Here is a 20,040-nt window from a genome sequence, read left to right as displayed (position 1 = left end):
CCACTACATATATCCAGAAAATTATTTTTCCGCTTATATTTGTTTTACTACTAGAATGACTGAGGTAAATGATTGATAGTGTAAGAAAAATGTATCATATGTGGTAATTAACTCCCATAGCAAAACTGATGTTGGAGATGGCTGCTAACCATAAATGGGATTACAGTCTTTCCAGAGCAATGAAATTTCAGATACTAATTAGGTAAATGTTGCTGAGTGGCAGGGATAGTCAGAATGACAAAGAGCAAGACGCCAGGAGCACATCATAAGCTTATAGGTTTGTATTCCTTAAGCTTGTCTAACAACCTGATATATTCTTAACTATTAGGCAGTGAACACTTCCTAAGGTAACTGAAATACATGAGGTTGTTTTATTTGTTAATAACAATGAGTTTTATATTACAAATATGTAAGTATTGAAGGTTATTATCATTATTCCTATAGAGAAAGGAAAAAACAAGGTTCCTCTCCGTAACTCTAGGTTCCTCTGGAGAACAAAGAAACACTCCAACAGCTCTGTTGCTTAAGTGGGTCTTAAACAAATCAAAACACAGACAAAACAAAACAGTAACAACATAACAGTATCAACAACAAAAAGTAGCTTCTACTTTGTCAAAGCCAGAAATTTGACTTGCATCAGAGAAAACAATGCTGATGATTGTGAAAAGAAGTGAACACTCCTTTCAAATTTAAAGTGATTCCCAATTTGTTTTATTCTCAAGGCTGGAGGAATTACAGAGTAACCTAGTTTATACAAATAAGCAAATATGCCAGAATTAGTCATTTAAAGTGCTAAATGCCCTCTGTGAGCTGAAAACAAGTCAGACCACAGTGTTATTCACATCTTATATTTTATCTGTAGCAGCTTAATGCCAGAAAAGTCAGTTAGCCCTCTAAGGCTCTGCTTTCTTGTCTATATAATGGGAAAAATAACACCCAATATGTGGGGTCCTTGTGGACTATATGACATAGTGATACAGAGTATTTCCACAGACCCTACAACACAGTATGTTCTCAGTGAATATATTTATAATGGATTATATAGCTATAATGCTATTTGATATTAATGTTATTAAAAAATTCAGAAATACCTGTTAATGTTTTTGAAATGTGAAGGGAATATACACAAATAATAAATAAAATAAATAGAAATTAGTGAACTGAATGGTGTAAACTGAAATTAATAAATAGAAGAACATATCTTCTTAATTACTTAAATGTGAACTAAATAGTTTTCTTTGTATCTACTGAAGAATTTTCATACTACCTCTGCAACTGATACCATCCCCGTAATATCCAAAGGGGCAGCGTCCACACTGGGAGTGACCATCTGTGGTTGGCACACAGGAAACACCAAGAAAGCAAGGGGATTCAGCACAAGTTGATATTTTGGTCGATCTAGGCTTTTCTGGCAAAATAGTGATGGCTCTAGTAAGTGATGATGCAAGTCCATTCTTATACTGTGTGTAACCTTGGGCAGACCTGTTGGTATGAAAATTATACTCTCTTGCTTCTGTTTGTATGGTGCCCTGGATAACATCCTTTACTTTGCTGTGAGAACTGTTTTGGTTAATGCTTAAAGAACTGTGGTTGTTTGTAGGAACTTCCAAATCCTGCAGACTGAGGTTTGTACTAAGGGTGTGATCTGCATGTTTAAAACTTGATATCTGATGGGAAATAGCCTTCTTTGAATGATTTATTCGAGTTGTAACTGATTTTAATGAAAAATGTGAGATGTCGTTCGTTGTATCCAAGAACTTTTTGATAGTTGCAGGACTGTGGATGAAGCTTGCACCAGTTGATGGTTGCTGCAAATTTATATCTAAACAACCGAAAAAGAAAAAGAAATATTAGTTAATAACATTTGTTAATATTCTGCTCTACCCATAGTATTTAATATTAGGTAATTCATTTCTTCATTTAATGTCTATTACATGTATAACACTATACTAAGAGCCATGCAGTAATAAGAAGTTATCACACACAGTTCCTGCCTTCAAGGAACTTATAATTCAAATATATTATAATATTTGAATACACAAGACACCACAAACTATTAAGCAGTATAAAAGTATTTGACTATAAAAATTAAAAAATTTTGCATTAAAAGACAAATAGATAAGGCAAGCCACAGAAATAAAAGAGGTAATTTCAAGTACATATTATGTAAAGGATCAGTGGCTGGAATATGCAAAGTACCCTTACAAATCAACAAAAAGGTAAAGTTATAAACAGATAATTAACAGAAAAGCAAATCTCAATGATTATTTGGGAAAAAACACAATTGAATAGATAAATTTTGGCAAGTTCTGTCCAGAAAAGAGCAGTGGAACGATATAACTAAACAACTTTGAAGATGAGAAAACAGGAAAAGCTACACATATGAAAAGAATTTCAAATTATACAAGAGAACTACATATAATTTTATTTTTTAAATTTTTTTACATTTTTTATTGAGTTATAGTCATTTTACAATGTTGTATCAAATTCCAGTGTCGAGCACAATTTTTCAGTTATACATGAACATACATATGTTCATTGTCACATATTTTTCTCTGTGAGCTACCACAAAATCTTGTATATATTTCCCTGTGCTATACAGTATAATCTTGTTTATCTATTCTGCATATGCCTGTCAGTATCTACAAATTTTGAACTCCCAGTCTATCCCTTCCCACTCCGCTCCCCCTTGGCAACCACAAGTTTATAAAGAATACGACATATAATTTTAAACTAAGAGTTTGAAATCTCAAGGAGATAAATGACTTTCAAATTATAAATGATTAAATTGACGGAAGAGGAGATAGAATAGATGATGGAAAAATTACTATGAAAGAAATAGAGAAATAATCTAGAATCACCTCCTAAACAGGACAGCAGATCTAAAGGAGAAAAATTTATCAAATAATCAAGAAAGGGATATTTTAAAAACTGTTGTAACACACAAAAAGATGAAATATTTTATAAACATTTAATAAATACTTTATCAGAGTGGCATAATCCTATAGCCAATATTTATGAAAATATATAAAAATTTAAATGAAATACTGGCATTTCATTTAAATCAAATTAAATCAAGTGTAGCAGTTTAGTTACAGATTACTTCAGGATGAAACAGACTTATGTTTTAATTAACAATTACATTAAGGTATTAATGAAGAAAATAATGTAAAATAAAATGTTAAAAGCAACCTGATCCATCAATTTTGTTTTTGTTAAAACATTCTGAAAAAATTAAGGAACCATTAACAGAAATTATACCAAGTAATGAGTGATGCTAATAAAGCATTTAATAAAATTTAAAATGTACTCCTGATTTAAAAGAAAGGAGAATTCTGAGAAAGCAATCAGTAAAAGGAAAATTCTATCAGAAATCCACAGTGATATCATATTCAATGGTGAAACATGAGAATAATTCCCATTAAAAACATTAAGAAACAAAGCTATTCCACCCCTACACACTTTGCTCTGGAGGTCCCACCCACCACAACTGGAACCTAAATTTGAAAGCTGGGGCATGCTGTTAGATTGCTCAGGTTCACATTTCGCCTCTCTAATTTACAAACTCTGTAAATCTGAACAGATTACTTAACCCATCAATGTCTCAGTTTACTCATCTGTAAAATGGAAATAAGAAGTTACTGTATATATCTATTATGAGGATCGAATGAGATAATATATTAAAAATACTTGCCTAGTGCTGGCATATCATAAATATAGACTAAATTTTAGTCACTATAAGAAAGTAAATAAGAGAGACAAAGTCATTGTTTGCAAAAAATATGGTTTACCTATAAAATTAAGAAGAGAATCAACTATAAAAAATAGTGTACTTAAGAGTAGTAAGGCAGCTGAATATGTGAATAACATTAAAATTAAGGTAGCTTTCCTATATTGCAGTAACCAACAATGATGCCTTGCAAAAGGAACAAGCAGAATGATATCTTGCAAGATAATCAGCTGATACTACAGAAGGCAAAGGCATAAAGAAAGCTAATGAGAAATGTGCAAATTGTTATGAAGACAATCGTAGAGTGTTACTGAATAAAACAAGAGTTACAAAGATAACACTACGAAGAGGGAAAGGCCTTATGAAAGAATGAGCTTCTCATACTTTCAGGGTTTGAGTAGATAATGGATAACCAGGGATTTATAGAATGCAAGTTTGAAATGATCACTTCCCACCATAAGCTTCTCTGAAATCACCTTAAGTAATGATATAATTTTTTCATTATATAACATGAATCATTTTTCTGGAGTATAAGCCAGAGGGCTCAACAGATGTGCAAGAAAAAGATTACTTTGCAAACTGTATTTTATAATCTTAGGTGATTTTCTGGAAAACAGATGAGATGTATTACTTGTCATTAGATTTTAACTAAGATCGTTACTTACTAAAGGCATTTCCATTTGTTGGCCAAATATGCATCTCTGTCTGATTGGCATTTTTACTATCCTCTTTCTTAGTTACACTCTTGTCAGACCTTGTGGCAACCACAGTATGTGTAGTAGAGTCATTTAAATGCTGTGTTTCAACTGTAAATTACACAATGAAAAGCAGATCAGAATTAAACTGTTATAAAGCCAAAGCACTGTGAATAAGAACATATAATAAACTGGATTGAACTCCTTGCAAATTAGATTGGAGAACTATGTTAAATGTCACCTTTTTAGCAGATGCTTCTGTTATGGACTGAATTGTGTTCCTCAAAATTCATATGATGAAGCCCTAGCCCTAAATGTGACTGTATTTGGAAGTAGTTTTAAGGAAGTAATTAAGGTTAAATGAGGTCATAAGAGTGGGGCACTAATCCAATAAGTCTGTTGTCCCTAAAAGAGGAGGAGACACAAGAAGAATGCACACGTGAGAATACAGTGTGAAGGCAGCCATCTGCAAACCAAGCAGAGAGCCAGTAAGCAACTCTGCAGGCAACTTGATCTTGAGCTTCCAGCTTCCAGAACTGTGAGCAAACACATTTCTGCTGTTTAAGTGACCCAGTCTGTGCTATTCTGCTATGGCAGCCCGAGCTGCTCCTATAGTCACACTCACCTGCTCAATGTCATTCCACAGAACTTTGTCCTTCCCACTTATGTGTCTCTTTCCTCCACTAGTTAGCAACTTCAAGTATATTCACTTTTATAGTCGTTGACTTTGGAGCTTATAAACTAAGTAAACAACAACCAACAATTTAAAAAACTATGTTGTATTAACAAGCATCTTCCTAAAATACACAAGTGTCTCTAATAGAGTTAAGAAACCTATTAGTCACTCGTGTGTAATGGAATTTGGTTCAACTTGCTTTCCTCTCAAGTTCCACTTGATAAAGGTCCTATTGAGAGAATGCGCCATTGTTTGGAAAAGACAGACGTGAGATCACTTTAGTGCATAGAATGGATGGTTGAGTATTGGGGACTGGATGTTGAGGGGGAAATGTGAGTAGCTGAACTAGTGGGGAATTCCCTTCCCCATCCTGCACGGTGCTCCTCAAAGTGGTTACCTCCTGTGCTAGACAGGCCCAGCCCAATTCGAAGCACAAGGTGATACTATGTCATTAATATGTATTCTTCACCAAAATAGGTCTCGTTTGCTTGATAATACCAGAGACAGAATTCTTAGACACTGACTTCTATAATTTGCTTTTCTCTTTTAAGGTTTTAAAGTGTTGACGTTCACCAGTTTTTTTGTTCTTTTCTTCTAAGTGTTATCCCTGGGAAATGTCATCCGTAACTGATGACCTAAGAATTACATTTTTAATGTAACCTTCCCTCCTGAGCTCCCCTTGGATATTCCACAGTCACCTCGGTGGTGAATTTATTATCTCTTCTCTCCCAAACTATTCTTCCTTATATTTCATGTGTGTCTTAGCTTGAGCTGCCATGAAAAAATACCACAGACTGGGTGGTTTAAACAACAGGAATTTAGTTTCTTACCGTTTTGGAGGGTGGTAACTCCAAGATCGAGGTGCAGACCTGTTTGGTCCCTGGTGAGAGAGTTTTCTCCCTGGGTCCCAGACAGCAGCATTTTGCTTGTGTCCTCACATGGCAGAGAGAGTGAGTTCTCTGGTGTCTCCTCGTAAAAGCACACTAATCCTACAGGATTAGGGCTCCTCCCTGTGACCTCCTTTAACCCTATTTCCTTACTCCAAATACAACCGTAATCTGGGTTTGAGTTTCAATGTATGAATTTTGGGAGGACGTAATTTAGTCCATAGCAATGTAAATGCCAATTCTGCCCACTCAATTTGCCTAAATCAAGCATTTAAAATTTAGTAACTATCTCACCATGATAATCCCAAATCACTGAATAAATACTATCAACTTGCTTCTTTTTTTTCTTTTATTGAAGAATAGTTAATTTAGTGTTGTGGTAGTTTCAGGTATATAACACAGCGATTCAGTATTTTTGCAGATTATACTCCATTATAGAGTATTAGAAGAAAATGGGTATGATTCCCTGTGCCTTGCAGTATATCCTTGTCACTTGTCTGTTTTATATATAGTAGCTTGTGTCTGTTAATCCTAAACCCCAAATTTGTCCCTCCCTCCTTCCCTCTTTCTTTTGGTAACCACAAGTTTGTTTTCTATATCTGTGGGTCTGCAGAAACAGACTCACGTTGCTTCTTTAGTGTCTCTTTCATCCATCATCTCCTCATCTTAGGTCAGAATATCTTTATATCTTTCCTATGTCTGTAATATTGTCATAAATGCTTCTTTGCACATTTACACTTGCACAATTCCTTACCTGCAAGTGGTCCATCCTGCACGCTGCTTTAAGTAGACTTTCTCAGATGTAAACCTTATCCTGTTCCTCATTGTTTGTCAGGGAGTTGTCCACTGCGTACCCCTGCTGCTCTTGTAGCAGCGCCTCTTCCTCTCTATTCTAAGCGCACTGAATTACTCACAGGGCCCGAGATGTGCTGTGATGTTACTTGCCTCTGTGCCTTTGCTCATGTTGTTTCCTCTGCCTACAATGAAATGCTTTTCTCTTTCTTGATCAGATACATCAAATTTAGCGGTAGTGGTACTTCCTTTTTAAACCTTTGCACTATCCCTCCAGAGGGGCATGAGTCCCTGTGTCGTATTCCTCTCTCTAGGCACTTCTATCAAAAGACACAGAACATTATACTGAACTGTGATTCAGTTATTCAGTTATCAATTCCTGCTATTATGCTCAAACCTACTTGGTCAGAGGATACATCTTATACATGTCTACATCCTCTGCATCTAGCTTAGTGCATGACCCTGAATGAATGCTGAGTACGAGAGAAAATGGAATTGAATGATTTGAAGTAATTAAACGCAACAAAAAACAAAAACAAAAACAAACCCCCAAACCCCCAAAACAGAAAACAAACATTTCATGGCAGGAAATAGGAACTTTTACCATGACATGTTTTTCCATCACCATAAAGTCCTTTTGGACATGAACCACAATGATAGGAACCAAAAGTATTGAGGCACTCTGCTCCTGGAAAGCAAGGCCCGGATTCACACTCATCAACATCTTCCTGGCAGTTTTTGCCTAGATAAAATACAGATTAAGAGTTCAAATTATTCAACTTGCAAAACACTATATGTCAAATCAAAAGCTCATTATTTGATTTCTTTTACTCTTTATGGTCCTGGTAACTCCCCAAAAGCTGTCATATATAGACAGAAGTGTGCTGCTTTTAAAATTTACTTTATAATTAAACATTAGGTCATTAATTAGATTCTATTTAACAATAAACGAGACCCTACACATTTATAAGATTTTCCCTATGAATAAGACTTAAGAAGGATATTAATATGTTAAGACAAAAATGTCCATATGATAGCAGTAATTTCTATTTTGTTAAAAAATTCAGTATTTTTTAAGAAATTATTAGAAAGATTGTCTACTTAGCTTAAGAACAACTTAGTCCAGTTATTGTATTGGCTGTAAAAATCCATGAACATTTTGCAATGTTCCAGTCTTTCCTCAATAAAGTTTTTTCAGAAGTGTTGCTCTTGGAAATGTTTAACAACTTATTTGATGAATACATTCACAGTCGTTAATGATGGTAGCCCCTATTATACTAAAATCCATGAAGCAAACTACATTTGCATTCTTTCAAATGTGGTCTGTAGCAAAGTAGCCCCAAATAATAACATTTTTATTTTAAAATGCTGGAGAAAATTAGAGGACACCTAAATATCCTGCTTAGTTCCACTATAATGTTAAAATAGATGCCTTCAAGGAAAATATCAGCTTCAATATCTGCATATTTACTTATTATTTATGTCTGTTTTAATTAAAATATTGGTATGAGATTTTTTAAAAATCTTGGGAGGTTAAAGGATGTCAGTCATATACTTATTTGGGGTTTCTGGAATCAGATATTTTTAGGATAATTAATGAGTTAACAAATATTCTAACATATCATTTGATTTCAACTCTAAAGATCATGATATTTTTAAATTAATGAATTGTCAATAAAATTTCTCTTAAATGATAATGTTCTATTTCCCATAGCAAGTAGCTTTATTATTCTACATTATATTTCAGTATTAATATATTTAAATACATTTCTACCTACCCAACATAGATAGAAATGTTTAGAAACCTGCAAAATACAATACAGACATAAAATATTGTCATTCAAATTATAAAAATGAGTGAAATTATAAGAGTATATGTAAAAAAAGGATATGGATACCTAATGTGTTTGTGATGAGTTTTACTAAGATTTAAAAACGTGCATTAAAATCTTTAAGACCATACATTTGCTTGACTAATGTGTAGATTACATGGGAAGCTAAGGAGCTTTCCTTTTGAATTTGTTCATATCCTGATTTCATTCATGAGGAACCAAAACTTACCTTTGAGCTCAGGTGGACAATCACAGGAATAACTGTGAAAACCACTAATGCATCTGCCAAGGCCACAGAGGTTTGATTGGCATTCAGTGATATCCGCTTCACAAAGACTGCCCTGAAAACCAGGCAAGCAGACACACAGGTACGCCCCACTTCCTGGAGGAAATTTAATATCAGACACACATGATCCCCCATTCAAGCAATCACAAGACTTCACAGTCACCTGTAAAAGAAACAAAAAGTAGATGTTTTATTTTGTCATAAAATTTATGTCCCAGAAATCATGATAGGCATGTATATTTATGTACAAGTAGGACCAGATTACATGTTTTGCAAAACAAAAGACCTATATATGTATATATTTAATGTAAAATAGTATTTTAAAAGGCAGTTTAATAAAGCAATTATGCCCACTCAAGAGCACTGGCAAAATATAAATGCTAGGGATGCATTTTTAAAATGTTACAAGATGATCAATTTCTATCATGTAGGCAGAACAACTGGAAAAAAAATCCTTAAATTGGACAGCAGTTGGTCACCTGACTTATCCCAAAATCTAGCAAGTAAACAATCACTTGAATTATCTAGTTAATATGACATAGTACACAATTGTCCTTCATACCATTACTTCTCTGTGAGAGTGTATCCTAAGTTTCAAGTGAATATAGGACACAATAAAAGTGAAAGAAAATACAGTTTGCAACTAGTTATTTCCAATCATATTTGTAATCTTTTATTGAAATGTAGTTGACTTACAATATTGTGTTAGTTTCAGGTGTACAGCAAAGTGATAATATTTATAATCTTGACTTCGAATTCAGATTCTTCCACTTGAAAGAAAAGGACATAATTACCAGTCTTAGGTTTGTCACAGATCTTTCATGGAGATGGACATGAATTCACTCTTTATCTTTAGTTAGTTAAGTTAGTTACAGAAGAAAATGGTCTAGGAATTAGTAATTTAAATCCAAGCTCTTAAGTTGAGACTCTCTCTAAGGTTTTAAATTCTTGCAAAAAATATTCAAAATTTTGGCAGTTTAATTTTCCAAGAAATGTTTAATTATTTAGTTCCTCTTGACAAATTAAGAATCTAAATTATATTTTAAATTTAAAATTGTTACTACTACTTTTAATTAAGCAGCATTTATGAATTATAAATATTACCTCAATCATGACCCTAGTTTCAGCATTGCAGTCATCATTCACCAGGAGGGTAAATTTCTGGGGAGTTTGTGACTCTGTTATCCATTTAAGAAGTCCTGCAGAGGAAACATTTGCCCCTTCAGGACCAGAATCCAAGGTAAAATGGATGTCAGAGCCTTCTGGATCAGAGGCCATGAACTGGTACACAAAGTTCTCTCCATAAAACGCCTGTAATTTATCTTGCGGTATTTGAATAACGGGGGGTTGGTTTTCTGTAACAGAGAAAACATTTACTTTTGTACCTGTATGAAAAAGGAAAAGGAAAAATGTAATACTGAGAACTCCAATTGAGGCAGACATTTTGATAAAGTGAACTCTTCTAAAATTTCCATTACCTGCTTTCATTTGTTTTAAATAAAACATTCCAAATAAATTAAATTTCCTTCTTAGGAAATGTAAAACTGACAGGTGGAAGTCTCCAAGCTTTCCTATGCAAATGTAAAAGCACTTTGGATATAGCATAAAGTACGTAAGTACATTTGCATTGCCCAGACTAGATACACCTCCTCTTCTGCCTGAATTTACTTCTCAGTGTCGACCATCTCCCTTCTGGCTCTTTCACTCTTTCTTCTTGGCCATCTATTCTTTTCAGCTTTACTTTCGCCCTTACACCTCCTTTTCTCTATTTTCCCCTTACTATCCAAGACTGACTTATTCATTTGACTCTCTGAACCTTTCCTCGCTATACCTGCCTCCCTAGTTTATAATAATTGAGAGCCACTTAGACATACCAAGTCAGATTGGCAGCGGTCCTTTTAGTGTCCAAGCTGACACACTGGAATGTGAGCTATTCAGGGTACGTGGCCATAACAGTGCACAAAGCTCCCTTTATGCTCATGAAATGATTTAAAACATATTTTTACATTGCCATATTAAAAAATGCCCCCCTCCTTACCAGCTGGCTTAACAGATAGAAAGAATAGCCTTTTTCTTTGCACTGAGCACACACTGCTTGCGTCGACAAACCACTGATGGAAGAAACCGTAGTTTTGGCTCCCATTCTGCCCCTGTACATCCCTATACTATGTACTGATTTTAACTTCCTCACCTCTCAATTTGAGGGGCTTGGAACAGGTAATTCAAGACCACTTATGTCTTTGAACATTGTTAATCTATGATGAATCAGTCATAACAAAGCTATTAAAACCAGAATAAACATAAAAAACAATTCAGAAATTATAGTGTATTTCTCTTGTCTCTTGCACTAAATTCTTTCCCAAATTCCCACTATCTTCCCATAATATCCCATGAGCAATGAATCATCTGACATGGAGTCTAACACAGTAATGAAACTTGCACATACAGTAACATATATAATGATATTACAAAGCACTGTGTAAATATAAGGTTTTATGACTCCTTAGGTAAAATTACAAGGCACCAGGGAGTAATTATTGCTTGTTGTATCTTATGATGCCTGGTCTTATGACTGAGGAAAAAGAATGTGAGGAACACCTATGTGGAATCATGCACAGCTGTATTTAAGGAAGGGAAGAAATTATATGGATCATGACTATAATTTGGCATTTTTGGGGTGGAACAAAGTATCCAGAAATCATCCATACCCAAAATTATACTCACAGAGTCACAGAATGGTAGGGCTGGATTTGTATTCTTTATCAAATATTAAAATAAAAATTCCATATCCTATTGTACTATAATCATAGAGATTATATAAACTAAAAACATTTCATCTTACATTTACTTTCAGCAAAGTAAATTATTTAGTTAAGGAAAATCCTAAATTACTTGTGTTCATCTTAAACACATTTGTGTATCTCACGGTTTAAAATTATTTTAAAAATCATCTTGTAGAGGAAATATTTGGATTAAAAAAGAATAACTTACTTTCTAAAAATGACCAAGTAAATTTTGAAATTTCAGGTCTACAAATCGAACAAGGGCTGGTAGGATTTTTATCCCCTTCAGTGTAGCAGAATCCATCAATAAGGCAAACATTTTCCTGATGGAAATTTTTTAAAAAGGAAAACATCAATCAAGATAAAACTGTAGTTAGTGTTTAGGAAAAAAACCGCAGTGTACATAGAAGGATAGTAGCATGTATTTTGATGATTCCAGTGAATGCATTTTACAAGTCTGTTTTGATTGGGAAACCTTTTTTCATGTGTCCTGATCATAAATGCATGTTAGAAAACAAATAATTTACTTCATGTGTAAATGTGTATGGGACTGATCAACATGGAAGGAATAAGAAAATACATATAATAGCATCTCTGTGCAGAATTATAATTGATAGCTTATAAATAACATGGAGGAAAACACCTCTTTTCTTTTTGTCTTTTTACTGCTAAACTCATGCTAGAATTGTTTTATATGTAAAGATATTAAAAAGACTATTTTCCTCTGCACATCTAAGTATCACGTTAGTTTATAGTTATCCTCCCTTCTTCTCGAAGCCCACGATGTCCTCTGAACATGGAAAAACTAAACCAGATCCATGGCATAATTATCCATACTTGATAATGGATATCAATACACGAAATAGTGGAGAGAGGTGCTGATATGCAAAGAAATAATCTTAAACGTAGCGATTTTTAACCTGGGAAGAAGACCAAGTTTTGTTCAGGATATGTAAACTTTGCTCACTTTAACAAATCTCTTTTGACATCACTTGGAACATACATAGCACAAAAATAAGAACAGAAGAGTCCCAAGAGGTTAAAATAATTCCGAATAACAACATTTTAAAAGTAAATATTGTAGGACATGTGGAAATGTAATATGTGGGAGAAAATAAAAATCAAACAACTTCTCAAAAACAGAAATTTCTTATTGATATGATCTGATTACTAGTCTCAAGGAAAAAAGATTTAAAAATTTAAAATAATAACAATTTTAATTTCCATCTACATAAATATTATTTGGTATGCTTTTAGTTTTAAAGAGTCAAGTGATATTACATCCATGGTATCAGTAAACTCAGCAACTGATATGTGAAAGAAACCTGTTGATAAGCTCAGTAGACTGGATATAGGTTAAGAGGTTTGGGGGGGAAGAGTCAGCTCAGGGTGCACTGTTCTGCAGTCCCTCAAGTGGTAGGAGATTATTTGCTTGGCTCAATGATCTCAGTTGCCACAAGAAACTTCCTGTAAAAGTGTTAGCCTCTCACATTTTACAAACTCTATCCAAACGCATGTCACTTGCCACAAAGAAGATTGAGTAACCATAAAGTGATATTCTATTGGAAAACCACTATTAATATTGAAAAATGTATATAGGAATGGAAGATCAATCTGAACCCACTCTTTTGATTTTTTAGGAATAAACAGCTTCCCATTTCAGGATTTTAAAGGTAGATACCTCTTCTTTGTCTTTTCAACAAGAGTAGTGGACAGAGGGACAATTTTGATTACCTTTGCATAAACTTGAGGAAGGCTTTTCTCTATTGGTATTTCTGATATGAAAGTGAAAACCCACATTAATATGCCAACAGCAAGAGAAATGAAAATACCTATGATGTAAATGTGAAAATAACTGGAAAGATACATACCTTTAAAGTACACGAGTCCTTTTCATGGAGACCACAAACTTGACAAGCCCCATCATATATGGTCATTAGTTTGGGATTACTAAATTTATAACCATCATTAGATACCTGTAAGATGGATATAGTTCCATAATAAGCTAATTTGTTCTAAGTGTAGTTTCACAAATTCATTATGAAATTTTAATACCTAAGTATTTACTTTGTTTATAAATATGAGTCTACCTTTTCTCTTTTACCTTTAATTGCCACTTCACAATTGGCATCTCACCCATCAGATGCATGGTACCAGGCTGCTCAACATCGGTGGGCAGCTGACAATCAACAGTCCTGCTATTTTGAAAAATAGTATGTGCATAGATGGCTTCTCCAAGGATCCATTTACTGTTATTATACTGAAGGCATAATGAGAAAGCAATTAACCTCTGTTAGATTATGGAACTACTTTGATAGTGAATTACATATAATCAAAATGCAAATTTTAAAATACATGCCTGGTATAATGGAATATATAATGAAGAAATAAATGTGACACCAACAATGAGTTTTATTCAGAATAATGAAAAACATATGCATCCTAATTTGATGTAAACAGCTTCTAATGACTCACGCATTTCTTGTGGGTTCAAATCAAACCAATATTGGCCATATATGATGAATCACTATGCAATGAGTTTTGCAGCAAGAAGAAACATTTGATTATATAGTTGACAGCAGACTGATTTTCTGTTCAGAAAATCCTTCGTTTCTCTTGCTGCTATCTTGTCTTGAAACTGCCCTTTTTTTTGCCTCCATCTTCATGGTTCTCATAGGCCCTCTCATGTTCTTATATGACCCACCTCCCGACTACACTTGACTGGTCCAGCGGTGGACCTAAGCCAAGCCGATGCTTCAAATACTTAGGATATTTTAACTTTGTATCAGAAGGGATGTTGGTCCAGTCTGCCTCTGGTGGCTTTAGTTGCAAGATAAAAAATTAAGGAGCTGTTGGTGTCCATGTTTTTCACTATGTGGAGTAAGCTCATTATCTAGTGAAAGGGAGAAATGAAGTCCACAAAGAAAGAAAGTGGAATTGTGACAGACAGATACACACATACACAAATGCAGGCATACTGAGTGTGGTGTTCGAGTCCTAAGTTTAAGACTTTTCCTGAGAATTCAGAAACTACATTCTTACCCTGATTCTGTGAAGAATGCACTATCCTCATAATAGATACCATTTTTGCTCAAGCTAATTTAAGTAAATTCATGTATCCTGAAACTAAATAAATTCTAACCAATTCACCCTGTTTAATAACTCATTGGCATATTATACTTGATTTACAGTTTAAGTACTATTTTTCAGCATTGAAATGCATTGGTGTCTAAAGAAGAAAAGCAAGAATAATTTTCTGGGTACTGGTAACTACAAAGAAAACTAAAAGAATGTATTTTATCACCAAAATTTAAATTTAGATTTTTAAAAAATTTATGGCTGTAGAATGTTATTTCTTAGAAATGGAAAGGAGCATGCTGATGCTTCAATATAGTTAGTCAGCAGGAAAAAGAAAAGGAAGGCAGTAACACCCTAGTCTGTGGCTGGTAGAAACTATCCTGTGAAAGAGTGAGCACCAGAACAAATCTCCATATTTGAGGGGGTATGTAGACTGGGCTGAGAGATACACCAGTGGTTCCCCTCCAGCAGAGGGGACTGGTAACAGTGTCTCAGGGTAGCCATGACACTGACACTTAGATGAGTGCAGTGTCTCTTGGTTTCATGTGCTGAAACAAGACTCCAGGCAACGACTGGAAATACAGGGCCTATTTCCACCCCTCTCTTTGGGGAGCCTACGCTAAATGTGGAATAAACCACCCAAGTAAGTATATAACTAAAATCAACCAGAATGTGCTGGAAATTTAAAATGGAATACAAATACTAAAAAATACATCTAATTGTATTACAAATAAAATATATTAACACTCTGAACAGGGTGGGAAAGAAAATAGCTAATCTGGGTAATTTTGGTTTTGGCTAATGAATATATTTTCTTTCTTTCTATAGTTCTGTATAGCGTTAGAGAATTCCAGATTGTACTCTTTATCTATCAGATATTTGGAGAAAGGAAGTAGTATGAGAAAAAATATTACAGCAAAAAATATTTCTTAAAGTAAGTACAAAATGTACTTTCCAAGAGAATATAAACATATGAACTTCTCTCTTGACAAATCACTTAATTGTAATGTAATGTCATATGGTTTATTCTGCCAAGAACAATATAATGACTATTCTCGAGAAATACTGAAGTGATGAAATTATACATACATTTTCTATTGTCTCATTATTTCATTGGGGTTAAAATATTTCATGACTCATTTAGAAAGGCTCTGCTCATAAAATCTTGAAATAAGCATACTTCTTGTGTATAACTATTTGATAAAGACACATATTAAAGTTATTTCCCTCTTAAATTCTCAATCTCATAATCAATTTATAGACATAGTAAAAAGAATGCTAAAAATATGATTTACTGTTTTAAGTTTTCAGCTTATCCATGTAATAAGAACTTTCTAAATTCAAAGCACTTTCCTTAAAACAAATTCTCACGTGAATAAAGGAATACCCTGTAAATAATCATAAAAAATAAGATATATTTTGATACACTAATGTTCAAACTGAATGATCATGTCTGTCTTTTGTGGCCTCAAGAAAGAAAAACACTATTTGGTTTGTAAGAGGAAATTGTTCATTTCTCTGTATCCTGTAATTCATGTACAGTGTCTTAGATAAAGATGGCCTCCATTCTTTGTGAATTTACATTTCAATAAATACAGAAGCTTACATTTCAAATTTGATATTATTTTAATTTCTTATTATAACTGAAATAGTGAGCCAATACCTCAATAAAAGTGATATAAAACAGTTTAATACAGTTAACAAGTAAGGAATCTTTAAGGTTAAGCAACTTAATAATTTTCCTGCTCAGCTCTCTGAGAGGATACAACATCCTTTGGGATCATCTTGCTAATTGATACTCCAAATTAATCTAAGATAAAATCAATCTGATTAACTCATAAACTTAGTTGTTTTCACCACTATAATTAACATACCTGGAGTTTAGTCACCTCACATTTAATTGAAGGCGATTCTTTGAAGCCTAGACCAAAAACTCTCACCATCATACAGTCATGTTTTTGAATATTACAGAATCCAGCATTTTCAAGTTCTATAATTTCAGGAATCCTGTCTTTGGAAGAAAAGATTAAAAACTAGGACATATCTTCTCTACTTCCAGAAAAAAAAGCTAATTATTTTCAAGACTAAAATTAAAAGCATATGCAACATAGTATTTTAAAGTCTACCCCAAATATTAATTAGCACATTAATTAAACTATTACATGTTAAGAGTAATCTGATATTAAAAGAAGTGTTACCTACTATTCAAACCAATAAAAATAGCATTACAGATACCACCAGTGCCTAATTATACAGGTTTATTTAATGTTTCAATAATATTTGATACCAAATAAGTACAAGTATTAACAAATTACTACTACAATGGCCTATGTTTTGGTTTTGCATTTTGGTTTGTGTTATATAGACAGTTTATAGAAAAAAAAACCTTTGTCATAAGATAGTCTAGTTAGCCATGCAATGTATTAAAATTTAAAAAAAATCTTCATTTAAGCTTTAGAAAACAATTATCAAACTTTGGGCATGCTGTTGTTCCAGTATTGCTGATACTTTAATTTATCATTGCTATCCTACATACTACCATTATCCTAGGTGTACTTCTCAGTCCGAGGAGAAAAAAATTTCTTTTGGCAGTCAGAATTAACTGACCTTCACATGGTTACATCTGTGGTTCTGGTTTTGGTAAGATCATTCATTATCTCTATCAGCAAGATCTGTTTGTCAAAATAGACAAATGCGATATAAAAGTAATCGAGTCCTTTATCTAAGTATTGGCAAAATTTAGGTGAAATAGCTTTACTAGCGGTAGGATATAAAAATCCTAAATTATGTGTATTCAGAACCCTGAGATATTTATGAAAATTAAAAAAACATGTTTCTCTTTCCTATATTCAACAAACGTTTATTGAACAACTACTGTTTTTCTAGTGTTATTCTGGAGATTGGAGATGTGGTAATAAACACAACAAAGTCCTTGACTTCACGTAGCTTACATTCTAATATGAGAAGACAAAAATAAGCAAATGAAAAAATAAAGTAAACTATGTAAGGGTTTTCAAGGCAATGAAGAAAAATGTATTAACTCTGTTAAGGAAGATAAAGGCCATGGGGTTGTGTGAGAAAAACTATTTTATTTAAAATGGAAGGATTCTCTGATAATATGATATTTGAATAGAGAAGGAAGTTAGTCATGAATATATGTGATAGAAGATTGCTCTGCAGGGAGAGGGAGCCATAGTGCAAAGGTCCTGAGGTAGAAGCAGGCTTGCCCTTTTTGAGCAAAGCAACCACTGTGAATACTGGAAAGTAATTACCTGTGGAGAGAATGGTAAATAAATTCAGTGAGAGAGGAGTCTCAGATTACATACAATCTTCTAGGCCATGGTAGGGCCTGTGAATTTTACTCCTAAGATGAAAAGCCAATAGAGGGACTTAAGCAGAGGAGTAATATGATGTGACTTGCATCTCCAAGGGATCCCTTTAGCTGCTGCATGGAAAAAAAAAACTGAGAGAATCTATAATAATCCAGGTGAGAGGTAACAGTGTCTTGGACTAAGTTCGTAACAGGGAAGGAGATGAAATTTTTTGAAGCTAGAGCTGGATTTGCTGCTAATGGATCAAACATAAGGCATGAATGAAAAAGAAAAGTCAAAGTGACTACAAATTTTTAATATGAACAATTAGAGGAATGAAGCTTGCATTTATTAAGATGGAAAAGGGCAGGTTGGTGGTGGTAGTAAGAAAATTAGGAGTTATTGGTTTAGTGGTTAATAGAATCAAATTGACTTTTTCAAGTGTCTTTCTGTGATATAATGGGACAAAATAATTTGTACATTTTAGATAAGTTAGAGAAAAATTAAGTGAATTAGTGTAATTAGGAAAATACTATAAACACTGTGCTTGAAAATACTAAAATTTGAGTTCTGAAGAAACTGACTATTCTCTGCAAGTAGAGGGACCAGCTATGTGCAAAGGCCCTGGGGGCAAGAGAACCTGGCATTTTAAGGAACAGCGCTGAAACCAAAGTGGGTGGAGTGGAATGAGCCACAGGGAGAGTAACAGAGGATGAGTCTCAAGAGATGCTGTGTGCCTGATCACGCTGTGTCTTATAGGCTGTGATAAGGACTTCAGCTTTTACTCTGAGTAAAATGAGACATTGCTGGAAAATTATTAACGTATTAATTAACATAATTTGAGTTCTTTTCTGTATATAAGCTGAATAAAGCCTGTTAAGATACTGAAGCTATAAAAGAACAAAGTTTTCATAATCAAATAACATACACAATATCAAAGTTGGAGAGTATTTACCTACCGTGCGAATCACTGCAATCATAGGAACTAAAGCCTGGGGAGCATGCACACCCCCATTCCATACACTGCCCGTGGTCACTGCATAAATTGGGGCATTTTAATACCAACAGAATCTCTTCAATTGACTTGCTGTATTCTTTTCTGTTACGTCTCCCCTCTTCCAAAATCCTCTTTTCACATTCATTTTCTAAAAGGGCCACACCTGCTTCTGCCCAGCTAAGGTCATCTTTTAGGAGAACATCCTTAACACACATCTCTATAACACTGTCCAGTCTCTTACCAAGAAAGGCAAGGCAGAGCCTTCCTATGCTGGAATTGGCAAGAGTCTGCTGACACAGTGCCAACGTGCTGTGTTCGGTGAGGCCAGATGGTGTGGGCCACGTGGGGACAAACTCTTGGTGGATGTCCTCAGTGTGGTCCTCGGGGAAAAAGTAAGCAAACTCTTCTAGGTCACTTTGGCTGAGACTTTGGAATGCGAACAATGGAAGAAACTCATGGAAGTTTTGCTGTTTCCCTCTGTTTTGTTGATCCCAGCTTGTTTCTTGGCTGTGATTACCCTGCTCCTGTGTATGTCTCCCCTTGTCCAAAGCTTTTGGTGCATCTTCTTTTTCATTGTCAGGATGTTTTTGTAAATTTAAGTCCAGATTGGTTAGGTTCACATACTTTTTTTCTTGAAGAAAGAAATCTAAATTATTTTCTTCCTGAGACTTACGCTTATTTATTCCTCTGACAAGAGTTTCTGAATTAATATATTCAGAGGTGACATCTAGTTCTGGTATTAAGGAAGAGAATTGGACATATCTAGGGTCTTTGCAAGCGGATCCAATTTCTGATTGAGAAGCACTATCCAGATGATTAGAAGATGGATACAATGAAGGAGTGTTCAATGAGCAGCTACAGTAGGATAGTTTTGTAGGTGATGGCGGAGAAATTGGCATTGTGTCAAACATGCTTTTTCCTGGCAATATCCTTCCAGATGGAAAACAGAAAAGAACAGTAATTTGGACAAGAA

The 20,040-nt window shown here is 34.2% G+C and overlaps 1 protein-coding gene across 1 annotated transcript in view; it reads right to left on the bottom strand.

Annotated features, from left to right (window-relative positions):
* Positions 1–20,040, bottom strand: part of VWDE (von Willebrand factor D and EGF domains) — a 59,652-nt gene that overhangs the window by 13,526 nt on the left and 26,086 nt on the right. The window contains exons 12-19 of the mRNA XM_072965431.1: positions 19,030–19,997; positions 16,634–16,770; positions 13,786–13,941; positions 13,553–13,657; positions 11,890–12,004; positions 10,003–10,253; positions 8,842–9,061; positions 4,396–4,536 (exon numbers count right to left, since the gene is read on the bottom strand). Coding sequence (XP_072821532.1) covers positions 4,396–4,536; positions 8,842–9,061; positions 10,003–10,253; positions 11,890–12,004; positions 13,553–13,657; positions 13,786–13,941; positions 16,634–16,770; positions 19,030–19,997 — 2,093 coding nt within the window. The remainder of the gene's footprint in view (positions 1–4,395; positions 4,537–8,841; positions 9,062–10,002; positions 10,254–11,889; positions 12,005–13,552; positions 13,658–13,785; positions 13,942–16,633; positions 16,771–19,029; positions 19,998–20,040) is intronic.

The sequence above is a fragment of the Vicugna pacos genome, chromosome 7 (assembly GCF_048564905.1).
Source record: "Vicugna pacos chromosome 7, VicPac4, whole genome shotgun sequence".
Taxonomy (NCBI): Eukaryota; Metazoa; Chordata; class Mammalia; order Artiodactyla; family Camelidae; genus Vicugna; species Vicugna pacos.
This window is presented reverse-complemented; position numbering and strand designations above follow the sequence as displayed.